At 43.6% G+C, this 12,987-nt stretch overlaps 1 protein-coding gene across 7 annotated transcripts in view; it reads left to right on the top strand.

The window, feature by feature from the left end:
- TNFRSF19 (TNF receptor superfamily member 19) overlaps window positions 1-12,987 on the top strand; it is a 91,993-nt gene that overhangs the window by 34,356 nt on the left and 44,650 nt on the right. For all 7 annotated transcript variants that reach the window (XM_086715169.1, XM_086715161.1, XM_086715165.1 and 4 more), the window contains exons 4-5: window positions 1,678-1,856; window positions 12,146-12,231. In XM_086715169.1, coding sequence (XP_086571295.1) covers window positions 1,678-1,856; window positions 12,146-12,231 — 265 coding nt within the window. The remainder of the gene's footprint in view (window positions 1-1,677; window positions 1,857-12,145; window positions 12,232-12,987) is intronic.

The raw sequence follows: 12,987 nt of genomic DNA, 5'->3' as shown, positions 1-12,987 counted from the left end.
ATCCATTCTTCAAGTCAGATTTTTTTTTCCCTTCAGTCTGTGCCTTGGTTTAGGACACTAGGGATTAAGAAGGTTGTTGACCTTCTGCTTTCTTGGTCCCCTACCCTTTGTTGTGCATGTTCAGGGCTCACATGTGAAAGGCGAGCTGAGTAACTGAAATGAGGAAGGAACGTACTGCTCCTCTAAGACGTGAACGAGTTCATTAGCCAAAAATATTCTGAATATTTTATTCAGTAGCTTATTGAGTACAGGGACACTACCCTTTGTGTTTGTTTTGATTTCGTTTTTGACCGATAAATACCGCTTAGCTGACTGTGGATGTAACTACAGATCAAGGATTTTAGGCATGTAAGTTTTATAGGCAAATGGGCATTTTGAATGAGCGGGGATTTGCATTCTGCATCCAAAGTTTACAGGGGAGGGAGCCAAGAGATATTGGTGGGGCTCTTCTCCTCTGCTGCATTGAGCTGTGTTTGTGGGCTTGCTCGGTATGCTCTCCAGACGGAGAGAGAACGTACCCGACAGATCCCACAGTGAGGTGGTGTGGAATCTGATTCTGGGGTTCAACTGGGTAGGTTCAAATCCTGCTTCTAACATTAGCTATGTCACCTGGGTTCAGGTACATACCTTCTGGGAAGCTCCCTACCCCCATTCATGAAATGGGAATAATGATGGTGGTTCCCTCATCGGGAAGAAGTACGAATTCATGAGATAATGTGCACCGAGTAACCCAATTGATGTTATTGATTATTATTAACCAACTCAATGTCACTGAGTATAATAATTACACTAATTATTAATGCTTTTGTAAGGGACGGACACGTACTTCTCATTCTGTGTTATGACTTATTTTTAAAGCGATTGTGAACACGTGTCTACACCATTCTTCGTGTTGTTGCATCGTATTTGCATTACACGGCAGGCTATGATTTATTTGGTTCTGGACCTTGTGGAAATGAACCATGTGTGCTGCTCATCCTTGGACCTTTGGTGTCACACAGTTGAATCCAAACAAGAATTCCGTATTCTTCTAAGAAATAGGAACCTTCCTACTATCACACAACCATAAACGGCTGAACATTTCAAGGTGCCCTCTTCTGGGTAGACCTTCCAGATCGTCAGCTTAGGAAATTTCTTACCCGGTTAGCCTCGGTTTGAAAATATCACTGTTGTTGTATGGAAACCAGTTTGACAATAAATTTCATAGTAAAAAATAAATAAGTAAATGAATAAAAGTGGAAAAAAAAAAAAAAGAAACTATCACCGTTGCTATCAGAGTCCATATTTCCTGCCCTGATAAGTAAGTAAGCGTCTGAGTTTTTCTCTGACTTCAGTTTCTGAACATGCACATGACTGGCTTAATTGGAGAAGAAGAAAGGGCCATAATTCTGCCATAAACTGGCCATAATGCAGCAGCAGGGGGTCCCAGGGGACCTTTCTTATGCAAATGCTCGTGGCTTCTTGAATAAAGTGGATGACTAAGAATACTTAATGCAGTAAGAGAGATGATTAGCAGCGGGAGACACATTTGAACTTGCCGGAAGAGCTGCCTTTGTGTCCAGGAAAACCCACTCCGTAGTTATTAGACCAGCTCTTCCTTTTATCCCCGCTGTCTTTTTCGTCTTTTTCACACTTGCGACGTCTGAATAGCGTTCTGGTGCTTGTGAATCCCTGCAGGAATGTGGCTTTGGCTACGGGGAGGATGCCCGGTGCCTGACATGCCGGCCGCACCGGTTCAAGGAGGACTGGGGCTTTCAGAAATGCAAGCCGTGCCTGGAGTGCGCGGTGGTGAACCGCTTCCAGAAGGCCAACTGCTCTGTCACCAGCGACGCCGTCTGCGGGGACTGCTTGCCAGGGTAGGTTGCACGATTTCTCTGCCTCATAATTATTGGCTTAAGTTTTTTAAGGTTTTTTTTTAATGTTTGTTTATTTTTGAGAGAGAGAGAGAGAGAGTGCAAGCAGGAGCAGGAGAGGTGCAGAGAGGAGGTGGGGGGGTGGGGAGAGGGGACAGAGGATCCGAAACGGGCTCTGAGCTGTCAGCACAGAGCCCGACGCAGGGCTCGAACTCCCGAACCATGAGATCATGCCCTGAGCTTACCCCGACTGAGCCACCCAGGCCTCCCTGGATTATTTTTAAGCGGGCTTTTCCCTTGTTCCCTCCCAAGTGTGAACCCACACCGATGGGAAGCGGAACACATTTGTCGCATGGTCGTGACTCCATCCTTGCCCGCTGTGCACTGTGGCAGGCGCTGGTTATAAATAAAGTGAATAAGCACACTAACAAAGGATTAGCGTCGCGAGACCCTAAAGCGTTCCCTATAAATCGATGAAAAAGAAAATGTGGACAAGTGGACAAACGAGCGGACGGGCAGTTCACAAAAGAGGAAACACGTGTGGCCTGTGATCAGATGGCGATGCTCATCCGCGTTCGTGATCAGAGAGATGCGGATCACAGGTGTTCGCTCATTTCCGCGGGTTTTTGTGAAGCGGCTTTGGGAGAAGCGAGGCGTTGCTGAGGTACAGAGGCCGAGCGCCCTACCTGCGTGAAGCTTGTGTCCTAATAAGGGATTTAGAAAGGGCCAAACAGTAAATAATAACACAGAAGTGAGTTCTGTTGTAGGAGAGGAACCTGGAGCGGGTGAGGCGAACCAGGCGTGCCCGGGGTGGGTGATCAGGGCAGGGGGCTCTGAGCGAGACTCAGAGCAGTTGTGTTGGGGAGGGGCACTGCTGCGGACACAGGGGATGTGGAGACAGGCCCTGTCGTGGACATGACCCTGGAGTTCGGGCCCCCGAGGAGTCTAGGCTCGAGGTCGCTGCAGAGGCGCGGCTCTCGCTGGACGTAGCGAGAGCACGCCACGGGTCACCGAAAGGCGCCGTGGCTGTTGCTGAGGTGAGAGGGGAAGACAGACCTGTGGGCCTGAAGGGCAGAAACAGGGTAGGAAAGAGCCTTACGGGCTACGTGTGACGCTACGCGATGATTCAGCATCTGAACCGGTGCAAATTGTAATTGTGTAACACCGGAAACACAGGCAGTGGAAGGATAACCAGCTCGTGGCCTCCACCCAAATGAAAATCTTTTGTGCTCCAAAGGATATCATCAAGAAAACGAAAAGACAACCCACAGAATTAGAGAAACTATTTGTAAATCATACAGGTGACTAGGGACTGTCTCATCTAGAATACGTAAAGAACTCTTACAACTCACTCATGGAAAGACCAATAACCCAATTAAAATATGGGTGAAGGATCTGAATAGACATTTCTCCAAAGAAGACATTCAGGCAGCCAGTAAGCACATGAAAAGATGCTCAATGTCAGGGAAATGCAAATTAAAACCACATACTTCAAGCCCACTAGAATGGCTGCGACCAAAAAGACAGACAATGACAAGTGTTGGTGTGAAGAAACCGGAACGGTCATCCACACCCGTCCTTTCTCGATAGAGACAGAAATTCAATTAGTGGTTTCCTGGGGCCGGTGGCTGGGGAGCGTGGGGAAGAGTGAGGGGTGACCACTCAAGGCTACCGGCTTTCTTTTTTTGGTGTGATGAAAATGTCTTAACACCGATCATTCCAATGGTTGCGTGCCTCTGTGAGTACACTCAAGACCATTTAATTGTGTACTTCACGTGGGTGGATTATAAGGTATGTGAATCAGGTATCAGTAAATCTGCCATTAAAAAAAAAAGGAATGGTCTGTAATCTCAGACGATGCTGATACCTATGAATATCATCAGCCGGAGTTCTGACCTTGTGCAAATCTGATTGAGGAACACAAACCCAACGTCTGACGCGTCTCCGTTGTTCCTCTTCTACAAGTCTGATAAAAGCACGTGGGTGCCCTTCATCTTTGGGGCAGGGAGAAGAGGTCCTGAGGAGATTCAGGGGGCAGCGGGAGTGCGGAAAAGCACAGGACCCAGGGTCTCGGTTTTTACAAAGAAGGAGCCCACAGGGATACGCTGTAGAGTCTGAGACAGGACGCACTCTCCCCAGGACCTCCCACCAGAAGTGCTTCCTCATGCTTAACCTCATTCGTTGTCACCTGAACCCACTGGCTTAGCTTCTGTAATGTTTGCTCATTTTTTAAGTAAATGCTCAGATGTGGGAAAGTCAGATACAAGGGAGTAGACATTTGAATGATGTTTCATAGTTTATTTATACGATTAGTTTAAAATTACATCCTTTCTAAGCCAGCATGAATGTACGAGGCAGGCAATAATTATGTAGTGACTTTAACCCAGGATTTCCAGACTGTTTTAAAGTGCTCACCCAGGTTGACTATATTTGTGTGAAGAAGGTAAACAGTTGGAACCCGTTTTATAGATAGGAAAACTGAGGCAGAAAGAAAATAAGCAAATGGCATATTGCTCTCAGAAAAATGATCCCGGGGCATCTGGGTGGCTCAGTCGGTTGAGCGTCCGACTTTGGCTCAGGTCATGATCTCACTGTTCCCGGGTTCGGGCCCTGCATCGGGCTCTGGGCTGACAGCTCAGAGCCTGGAGCCTGCTTTGGATTCTGTGTCTCCCTCTCTCTCTGCCCCTCCCCCACTCACACTCTATCTCTTTCAAAAATAAACATTAAAAAAAATGTTTTTAAGAAAAGGAATAAAAAGCAATAATTAAAAAAAAAAAAAGAGTCCTCTGCTGTCCTAAGGTTCAGCCCCAATAGGACAGCAGCTGCCTTTTCCCCACAAGCAGTAGGGCGTGGAAATAGTGTGTCCCCTGTGCCTCGGTGTGAGTGATTGGAGCCTCAGTGCCCTTGTTCCCAAACGTGTCCAACGACTTCAGGCCAGTTCCTTAATTTCTCTGACACCTGTTCTTCTCACCTGTACGTTGTCATCTGATAATACCGACCTGCAGCATCGCTGGAAGGATCGAGGATGCAATGCATGTAAAGCGCCCAGCAGAGTGCCTGGCCCCTAGTAAGCACTAAATACATATCTGACATCCTCACCGATTGGTGTTACTAGAAGCCAGTGAAAGCTTTATTTACATGACTGCTGCTTTTTTGGGTTTTTTGTGAGGTGTTTTTAGAGTGTGGCCAGTGGGCCTGCAGCCGCCTTCTCTGTCTCCCGTGTTCCCCTCCCTTCTCTGCCAAGGGGACATGGGCCCCCGCCTGGAAGGATAACCCAGCCCCTACCAGTTCTTTGCTGCTTCTCGTGACGACGATAGCTGACGTTTATTGAGCATTTATGATGAGTTGAGCACTGTGTGCAGGTTAGCTTATTTAATCATCAAAACCACTCCGTAAACCAGGGATTAATATCAAACCCCCTTTACCAAGGGAAAATCGATCCTTGGAGGGGATAAATGACACGCCCAAGGTCACCCCACTTGTCATGCTACTGCTGAGCCCCTGTGCCTAACCACATGTCTGGTGTCACAGGGAGCCCTCCCCTGGAGCCTCTGTGACTGAGGCTAACCATGCGGCCTGCCACAGCCCTTCTGTGCCCCAGCCCCAGTACACCCTGGCGCCCCGCCAGCCTCCTTGCTCCTGGAAGCTGCCTGAATTGCCTTGGCGGGCTCTGTCGTCTTGACGTGGGGCCCCCCTTGCCCATTCTCAGAGTAGGGGCAGAGTATCCAGCGTGAGATCCCTAAGCACCGCACTGTTCTTGGCCCTGACCCTGATGGTTCATCTCCTCGTAGGTATTTGTTCGCTTTCAAGGGGCCCTTGCTGTCAGTTGCTAAGGAACATAAACAGTAGGCCGTCCGTCGGTATGAAGCTGGGTGCCGGTGAGAGAAAGGGAGAGAACAGAGTGGTCATCCAGTACGTAGAACATCCACTGCAGAACGTTTGACCGTGGCCTGCCTGTAATGCACAGGACATGGTGACTGCCTTCCGGGCTGTATCGAGCGAGCTCAGTATAAAACGAGAGCTGGACTGTGGTGTGTCGTTTTCCCTGCAGAAATGCTTTCATTGATTGAACAGTTGACGGTTTACAACCAGGTTTTCTTAAAATGGCCCTTTTCAAACATGGCGTTCGTCAGGCAAACTGGTGTTTGGATTGAGTTCAATTAAAAATTCTTTTCAAATTCAGCGTTGGAGAAAGTTTTGGGTCTAAAAGATGCATTTACTGTGATTAGGTAAAATCCAGCATGATTTCCTTTTTCTGTGTGCATTAGCCATGTGAACGCCCAGTGTAAAATTCGAAGTTCCCCTATGGATCCCAGTTTAGCCAAACACCTGTATATGTCCTGATCCCTTTTATTTCATTTTATTTTTCAAGTTTTTTATATGTTTTTAATTTATTTTTGAGACAGAGACAGAGCATGAGCAGGGGAGGGGCAGAGAGAGAGGGGGACACAGAATCGGAAGCAGGCTCCAGGCTCTGAGCCATCAGCCCAGAGCCCGACGCGGGGCTTGAACTCACGGACCGTGAGATCGTGACCTGAGCCGAAGTCGGATGCTCAACCGACTGAGCCACCCAGGCGCCCCTCATTTTATTTTTTAAAATTTGTGTCCTTTCTCACTTGGTCAGAAAGCAGAGTTACCAATGTTTCTGTGTCCCTAAAACCATGGCAGTCTAAGCAAGAGAAGGTAAAATATTTTTTAAAGATTGATACATTTCTTTATCCACTTAATACTTTCAGTTACATATTTTTTAAAGATTTTTATTTTTATTAAATGCTTATTTATTTTGAGAGAGAGAGAGGAAGAGAGAGAATCCCAAGCAGGCTTCACACTGTCAGCACAGAACCCACGTCAGGGCTCAGACTTACAAACCATGAGATCATGACCTCAGCCGAAATCAAGAGTCGGACGCTCAACTGACTGAGCCACCCAGGTGCCCCTTCAGTTACGTAGGAAAACTCTAATTTCTATACCTTCATCTTCAAATTGGAGGATAATTTTGAGGCAACTTTTCTAACAATTAAAAGCACAATGTCTGTGATGGCGAGTACATAACTGGTAGTTTAGTAACTACTCGTTTTTAGAATTCTGAATTAATCGCACTTTGTACTAAACAGAAAAAAAGGAGAGTCGGTGGATGGTTTTAAACATTTTGTTACATTTTTTTTTAGTTGAAAAGCTAAATCAGAATTAAAAATTAAGTTTAAAAAACCTTAGATTCTGCCATTACGCCATTGGAATAAAGAAGCTGGCAGGGCAGATTCTGAATGCTTTGGTGTAATCTCCGTGCAGCTGCAGATAGGCGCTCTGGGTCACGTCCAAGCATCATCTGTCCGTGGGTGCAGCGGTTACATACGTGGGAGCCTCATGAATTGGTGTGTCCACTCAACCTCATTTCTAGTCAGCATTTCAAGCTATTTCTGCTTAGCGTTTAATGGTCATTTAAACATGATGTGATTGGGGCGCCTGGGTGGCTCAGTCTGTTGAGCATCCAACTTTGGCTCAGGTCACGATCTCACAGTTCATGAGTTCGAGCCCCACGTCGGGCTCTGTGCCGACAGCTCGGAGCCTGGAGCCTGCTTCGGATTCTGTCTCCCTCTCTCTCTGCCCCTCCCCTGCTCACGGCCTGTCTCTCTCCCTCTCAAAAATAAATAAACATTAAAAAATTAAAAAAAAAAAATGATGTGATTTGCTCACCTTCTAGTTTCATTTCCATAATGGCCCTCAAACTCATAATATATTTCCATCAGTATACTTTTGGCAAATATATGTGATTCATTTGTTAGGGAAAGCTTAGACCTCAAAAGCGTTTTGTCACAAGGAGAGGTCCTTGTTTTAAAAACATTTAATGACATCTGCATTGGATTCTCCATGCTTTCCATTTCCTTAGTTTTTAAGAAGTTTTAAAATGTGTGTTTCAGTATCAAAATGCGATGTTGAAAATGTTGGGTGTAACATTCTTTTATTTCACTTTCTGTTCTGCTTATTTACAAAAATGAGTTTTCACATGTAAAACTATTGTAGACTGTGTCGATGTTTACTTGTAATTTGGCAGATTTTCTGGCCGAGAGGATAAATAATAGTAGTCTGCATATATTACGATGTTTAGTAAGAAATACATCTGTAATAATGCTGTCTTACATTACGCTACGGTTTTTACCTTACTTCAAAAATTTTTATGCATTTTTGGTTGTGAAAAATAACATAAGGTTTATCGTCTTAACCATTTTTAAGTGTATAGGTTACTCGTGTTAAGTACATTTACGTTGTTTGGAACAGATCTCTAGAACATTTTCATCTTCCCAAACTGAAACTCTATACCCAGTAAACAACAACCTATCCCCCTTTCCTGCTCCCTTCGGCCCCTGGTAATCACTGTTTATGTGAATTTGATTACATACCTAATCTGAGTGGAATCATGTAGTATTTCTCCTTTTGTGACTGGTTTGTTTCACTTAACATAACGTCCTTAAGATTCATCCGTGTTCTAGGATGGGACTGGGACAGGATTTCCTTCCTCCCATCCTTTTTTTTTTTTTTTTTTTTTTTAAATTAGAGCAGGTCTGTTCTTTTTAAAACAAAACTTTTTTAAGTTTATTCATTTGTTTTGAAAGAGATGGAGACAGCATGAGTGGGGGCAGGGCAGAGAGAGAGAGGGTGGGACAGAATCCCCAGCGTGCTGCCAGCACAGAGCCTGATGTGGGGCTCGAACTCACGAAACCGTGAGATCAGATCGTGACCTCAGCCGAAACCAAGAGCCAGATGCTTAACTGACTGAGCCGCCCAGGCGCCCCCAGGATTTCCTTCGTTTTCAAGGCTGGATAATATTCCATTATATGGCTAGGGCTCATTTTGTTTACCCCTCCATTTGCCCCGTGGATATTTGGACATGCACCTTTTGGCTGTTGTGAATAGTGATGCTAGGAGTAAGGGTGCAAATATCTCACCTACACCCTGCCTTCCGTTCTCTTGCAATCAACCCAGGAGTGGAATTGCTGGATCAGATGGCCGTTGTGTTTTTCGTGTTTTGAGGAACCTCCTTACTGATCTCCGTAGCACCATCTCACTTTCCCACCAACGGTGCACAGCTCTTCCAATTCCCCTCCGAAGCCTCCCCACACTCGATGGTTTCTGTGTTGCTTTGGTTTGCTTTTCGGTAGCCGTCCTGATGGGTGTGAAGTGATACTTCATTGTGGTTTTGAAGTGCATTTTCCTGATGAGGCGTGATGTTGGCTGTAGCCCTCTTTTCATGTGCTTATTGGCCATTTGTATACCATCTTTGCAGAAATGTCTCTTCAAGTCCTTTGCCCATCTTTTAATCAGGTTATTTGATTTTTGTTGTTGAGTGAATATCCTAGACATCAACTCCTTACCAAATACAGGATTTGCAAAGATTTTCTCCCCTAGTGCAGGTTCATTTTTCACTCCGTTGATTGTCGATTGTATCCTTGTGTTTTTTTTAATCCTGGAAAAGAAGATTATTATTTTATTGTCATTTAAAACTTTTTTTTTGATATGATCTACTTGGTTTTAATCAGTTTATTGAGGTATAATTGACAATTAAAAAGCTGTACATATTTAATGTATAAACTTGATGAGTTTGGGGATAAGTATACATTGATTGTGTCCTTTCATGCAGAAAATTTCACGTAGCCCAGGTTATCAGTTTTTGCTTTTGTTGCCTATTTCACATATGCCTTTTGATTGCATTTTGACGTCACATCCAAGAAATCATTGCCAAATTCAGAGTCATGAAGTTTTTCTCCTGTTTTCTTTTAGGAGTTTTATAGTTTTGGGTCTTATGTTTAGGTTTTTAATTCATTTTGAATTAGTTTTTGTATAGGGTGTTAGATAAGGTTCCAACTTTTGCATGTGGATATCCAGTTTTCCCAGCACCATTTGTTGAAGACCTGTCTCCGTTTAGGTGGCCTTGGTACTCTTGCTGAAGATCATTTGACCCTATATGTGAGAGTTTATTTCTGGGCTGTCTTGTTCCATTGGTCTACGTGTCTTGTCTTTGTACCAGTATTGATTATTGTAGCTGTAATTGGCTATTGAACTGTATTGTATGTGGTACGCTGTGTTGTGTATTGCACTCTATTGATTATTATAGCTTTGTAATATGTTTCAGTATCAGGAAGTGTTACTCCTCCACCTTTGTTCTTTGACCATTGCTTTATGCATCACAAAATAAATTTTTAAATAAAACCAGGTGGGAAGTCACCATATTACAATATGGACATATTTTCATAGTCAAATGAAAATGGAAGGTTAGGCAAATACTGAATGTACCTTAGCATTTGAGGTAATTTATCTGCTTTTAAAGAAAAATTTTGCAGGGGCGCCTGGGTGGCTCAGTCGGTTGAGCATCCAACTTCGGCTCAGGTCATGATCTCGCGGTTCGTGGGTCCGAGCCCCGCGTCGGGCTCTGTGCTGACAGCTCAGAGCCTGGAGCCTGTTTCAGATTCTGTGTCTCCCTCTCTCTGACCCTCCCCCGTTCATGCTCTGTCTGTCTCTGTCTCAAAAATAAATAAACGTTAAAAAAAATTTTTTTTAAGAAAAATTTTGCTTCAACCATAAATCATACAGATTTGCTACTACAATATCCAATTTCATAAAATAATTTCATCTGTGTTGCTCTTTATAAACTTGATCTGCAAATTGATTCTCCAAATCACTATTTTGTCATAGAAAAAAATATATTTTGAAATACATTTACAACTAATCACTGTTTTCTTAAAATTTTCAAATGTTAATTTGTTTTTTGAGAGAAAGAGACAGAGTGTGAGTGAGGGAGGGGCAGAGAGAGAGGGACACAGAATCCGAAGCCGGCTCCAGGCTCCGGGCTGTTGGCACAGAGCCCTACGTGGGGCTCGAACTCACGGAGTGTGAGATCATGACCCGAGCCCAAGTTGGCTGCTTAACCGACTGAGCCACCCAGGCACCCCTAAATAATCACTGTTAATATTTGGTATATAATATGCTTCCACATTTTTTCAGTGCAAATACATGTATGTAAATTATTTTAGCTGCTTTGGTAAAAAAAAAAAAAAAATCTGAAAGGATCTATACCAGAGTGTGTGTTCGTACAAAATAGAATTATGTTATTCTCCTTTCTTTTTTTCACCTACTGATATTTCATGAGTTAAAAAAAAATATGTATACTAGATCTACGTCGTATTCCATTGCCTCGGGACTACCGTGGCTAGTCGTATCGACTGTTATGTACTGAAAGCGTGCCTAACTGGGTTTTTTTCTTTTAGAAATAATAACACGATTGCATTGTTGTAAATACCGCGTTACCCACTTGGTTGTTTCTTTAGGAAAAATTTCAAAAAAATGAACCTCCTGGTTAAAGGATGTATAAACTATTTTATTGGGTTCTGATGGCGTATCGCTGAACTGCCCTTCTACAAGTGGCCTTTATGACGCCACTGGCATCCAGACATGTGCTGTTTTGTCTGTACTCACTAGTGTTCTGAGTAAAAATGGTACATTTTCACTGCAGTGTGCATTTACTTGATTAGTTTCACAGGGTCTAGCATTTCAGTGTTAAATTTTTTTAACATTTAATTGCATCACGCTTTTTAGTTTTCACTGAAAGTTTTAAATTATGAAATGTTCTTCTTTTTGGGAGTTAATGTTCTTTGCCTGTTTCTATTACAGACTGAAATTACAGACAATGCTATGATTAGCACTATTTTTCAGGGTTATTTTGCCCGTTAACTATGTTGATGGTGCTTTATTTCTTTTTGCTCTTCAGCAGTATTGTGTGTGTGTGTGTGCGCGCGCGCGCGTTTGTGTATGTGTGTGTGGTAAAAGCTATTATCTCTTCCATTCCAGCTCCTGGGTTTCTTGTCATGCCTACAAAAATAACCCTGTATGAAAGTTACATAAGTATCTCCCTACATTTTTCCATTGCATTTATGGTTTGCTTGGCTCTTTGGGGGCTCTGAATTTCGGGTGTTTAAAAACTAGCACTTGATTTACGAGGGGTTTTGTCATTTAAGTTACAATAGAATTGCAAAAGACCACTGATTTCCTATTCCCTCACCAGCACGACCATCTCAATATAGAGGGGCTGAGTAGAATTTACAATGTCTAGTGGAATTGATATTTCTTAAATGTTCACCGCATCTAAGGATGTGTCTGTCTAAGATACTGCTATGTTTAAGCCTTTGAATTGCTTTTTTAAAAAAGTAGAACTGGTAATTTGTAAATTATCATGAATCTGTTAGCTGCAACTTGGAGCTTAGAAGGAAGACCTAATGAGGATTATTTTCTTTCTCTTCCAGATTTTATAGGAAGACAAAACTCGTCGGTTTTCAAGACATGGAGTGTGTACCTTGCGGGGACCCCCCACCCCCTTACGAGCCACACTGTGAGTGAACTCCAAAGGCTTTTAGAAACCTTTCTACGGTTAGCAAATGGAGCACAGTCTTTGTCTACAGTGGGGCTTATAATGCGCATTCTTTTGTCAAGCCTCCAGCAAGATATAAAGTCCTTTTGTTGTGTGCCCCAGTCAGCCAACTGTGTCCCTTGGTTTGACTCTCAGAGGGAAATACAGACACTTTGCTGCCTCTTGTTTCATTCTAACTCTTATCTTCATTCTGGATATGGAACTCGGGCAACTCCAATTAACTAGGTGATCCAAATCCTAATGCGTAAGGTCTTTGCCTTGGCCCCACGAATTCCTGTGTTTTCCCTTCTTAGTCCCCAGGCACTGTTATGTGGCCACTTCCCTGCCTTTCCAGAGACATTCCTGTCCATGATTCACCACCCTCATTAATATATCATTAAGTTAAATACTGGCTCCTTTCATTCACTCCTTCATTTTTCTCATTTCACAGATAAATAGAAAACCCATTGCATGGCAGAAATACAACTATGAATGAGAAATTTTTGCCTTTTCTTCTCTGTATTAACATTGATCTTTTTCTGTCATATTTTCCCCTTTGATATAAAAAATATTTGTTAGAAGTTCTCAGTTTGCATTGATTTTGAATAGGAAGGAGAGTGGCTCCTGGCTTTTCTTAATCCCACATACAGATCTGGCCAGTGGAAACTCACAGGTGATGGGCCAGGAAAGAAATCAGCAGATGGGCTCCCCCCGGGGCAGGCGGGCTCAAGGCTTGTC

The sequence above is a fragment of the Puma concolor genome, chromosome A1, assembly GCF_028749965.1.
Source record: "Puma concolor isolate L17-30 chromosome A1, mPumCon1.1.hap2, whole genome shotgun sequence".
Lineage (NCBI taxonomy): Eukaryota > Metazoa > Chordata > Mammalia > Carnivora > Felidae > Puma > Puma concolor.
Note: the sequence above shows the minus strand (reverse complement) of the source record. Positions and strands in the feature narration are given on the sequence as shown.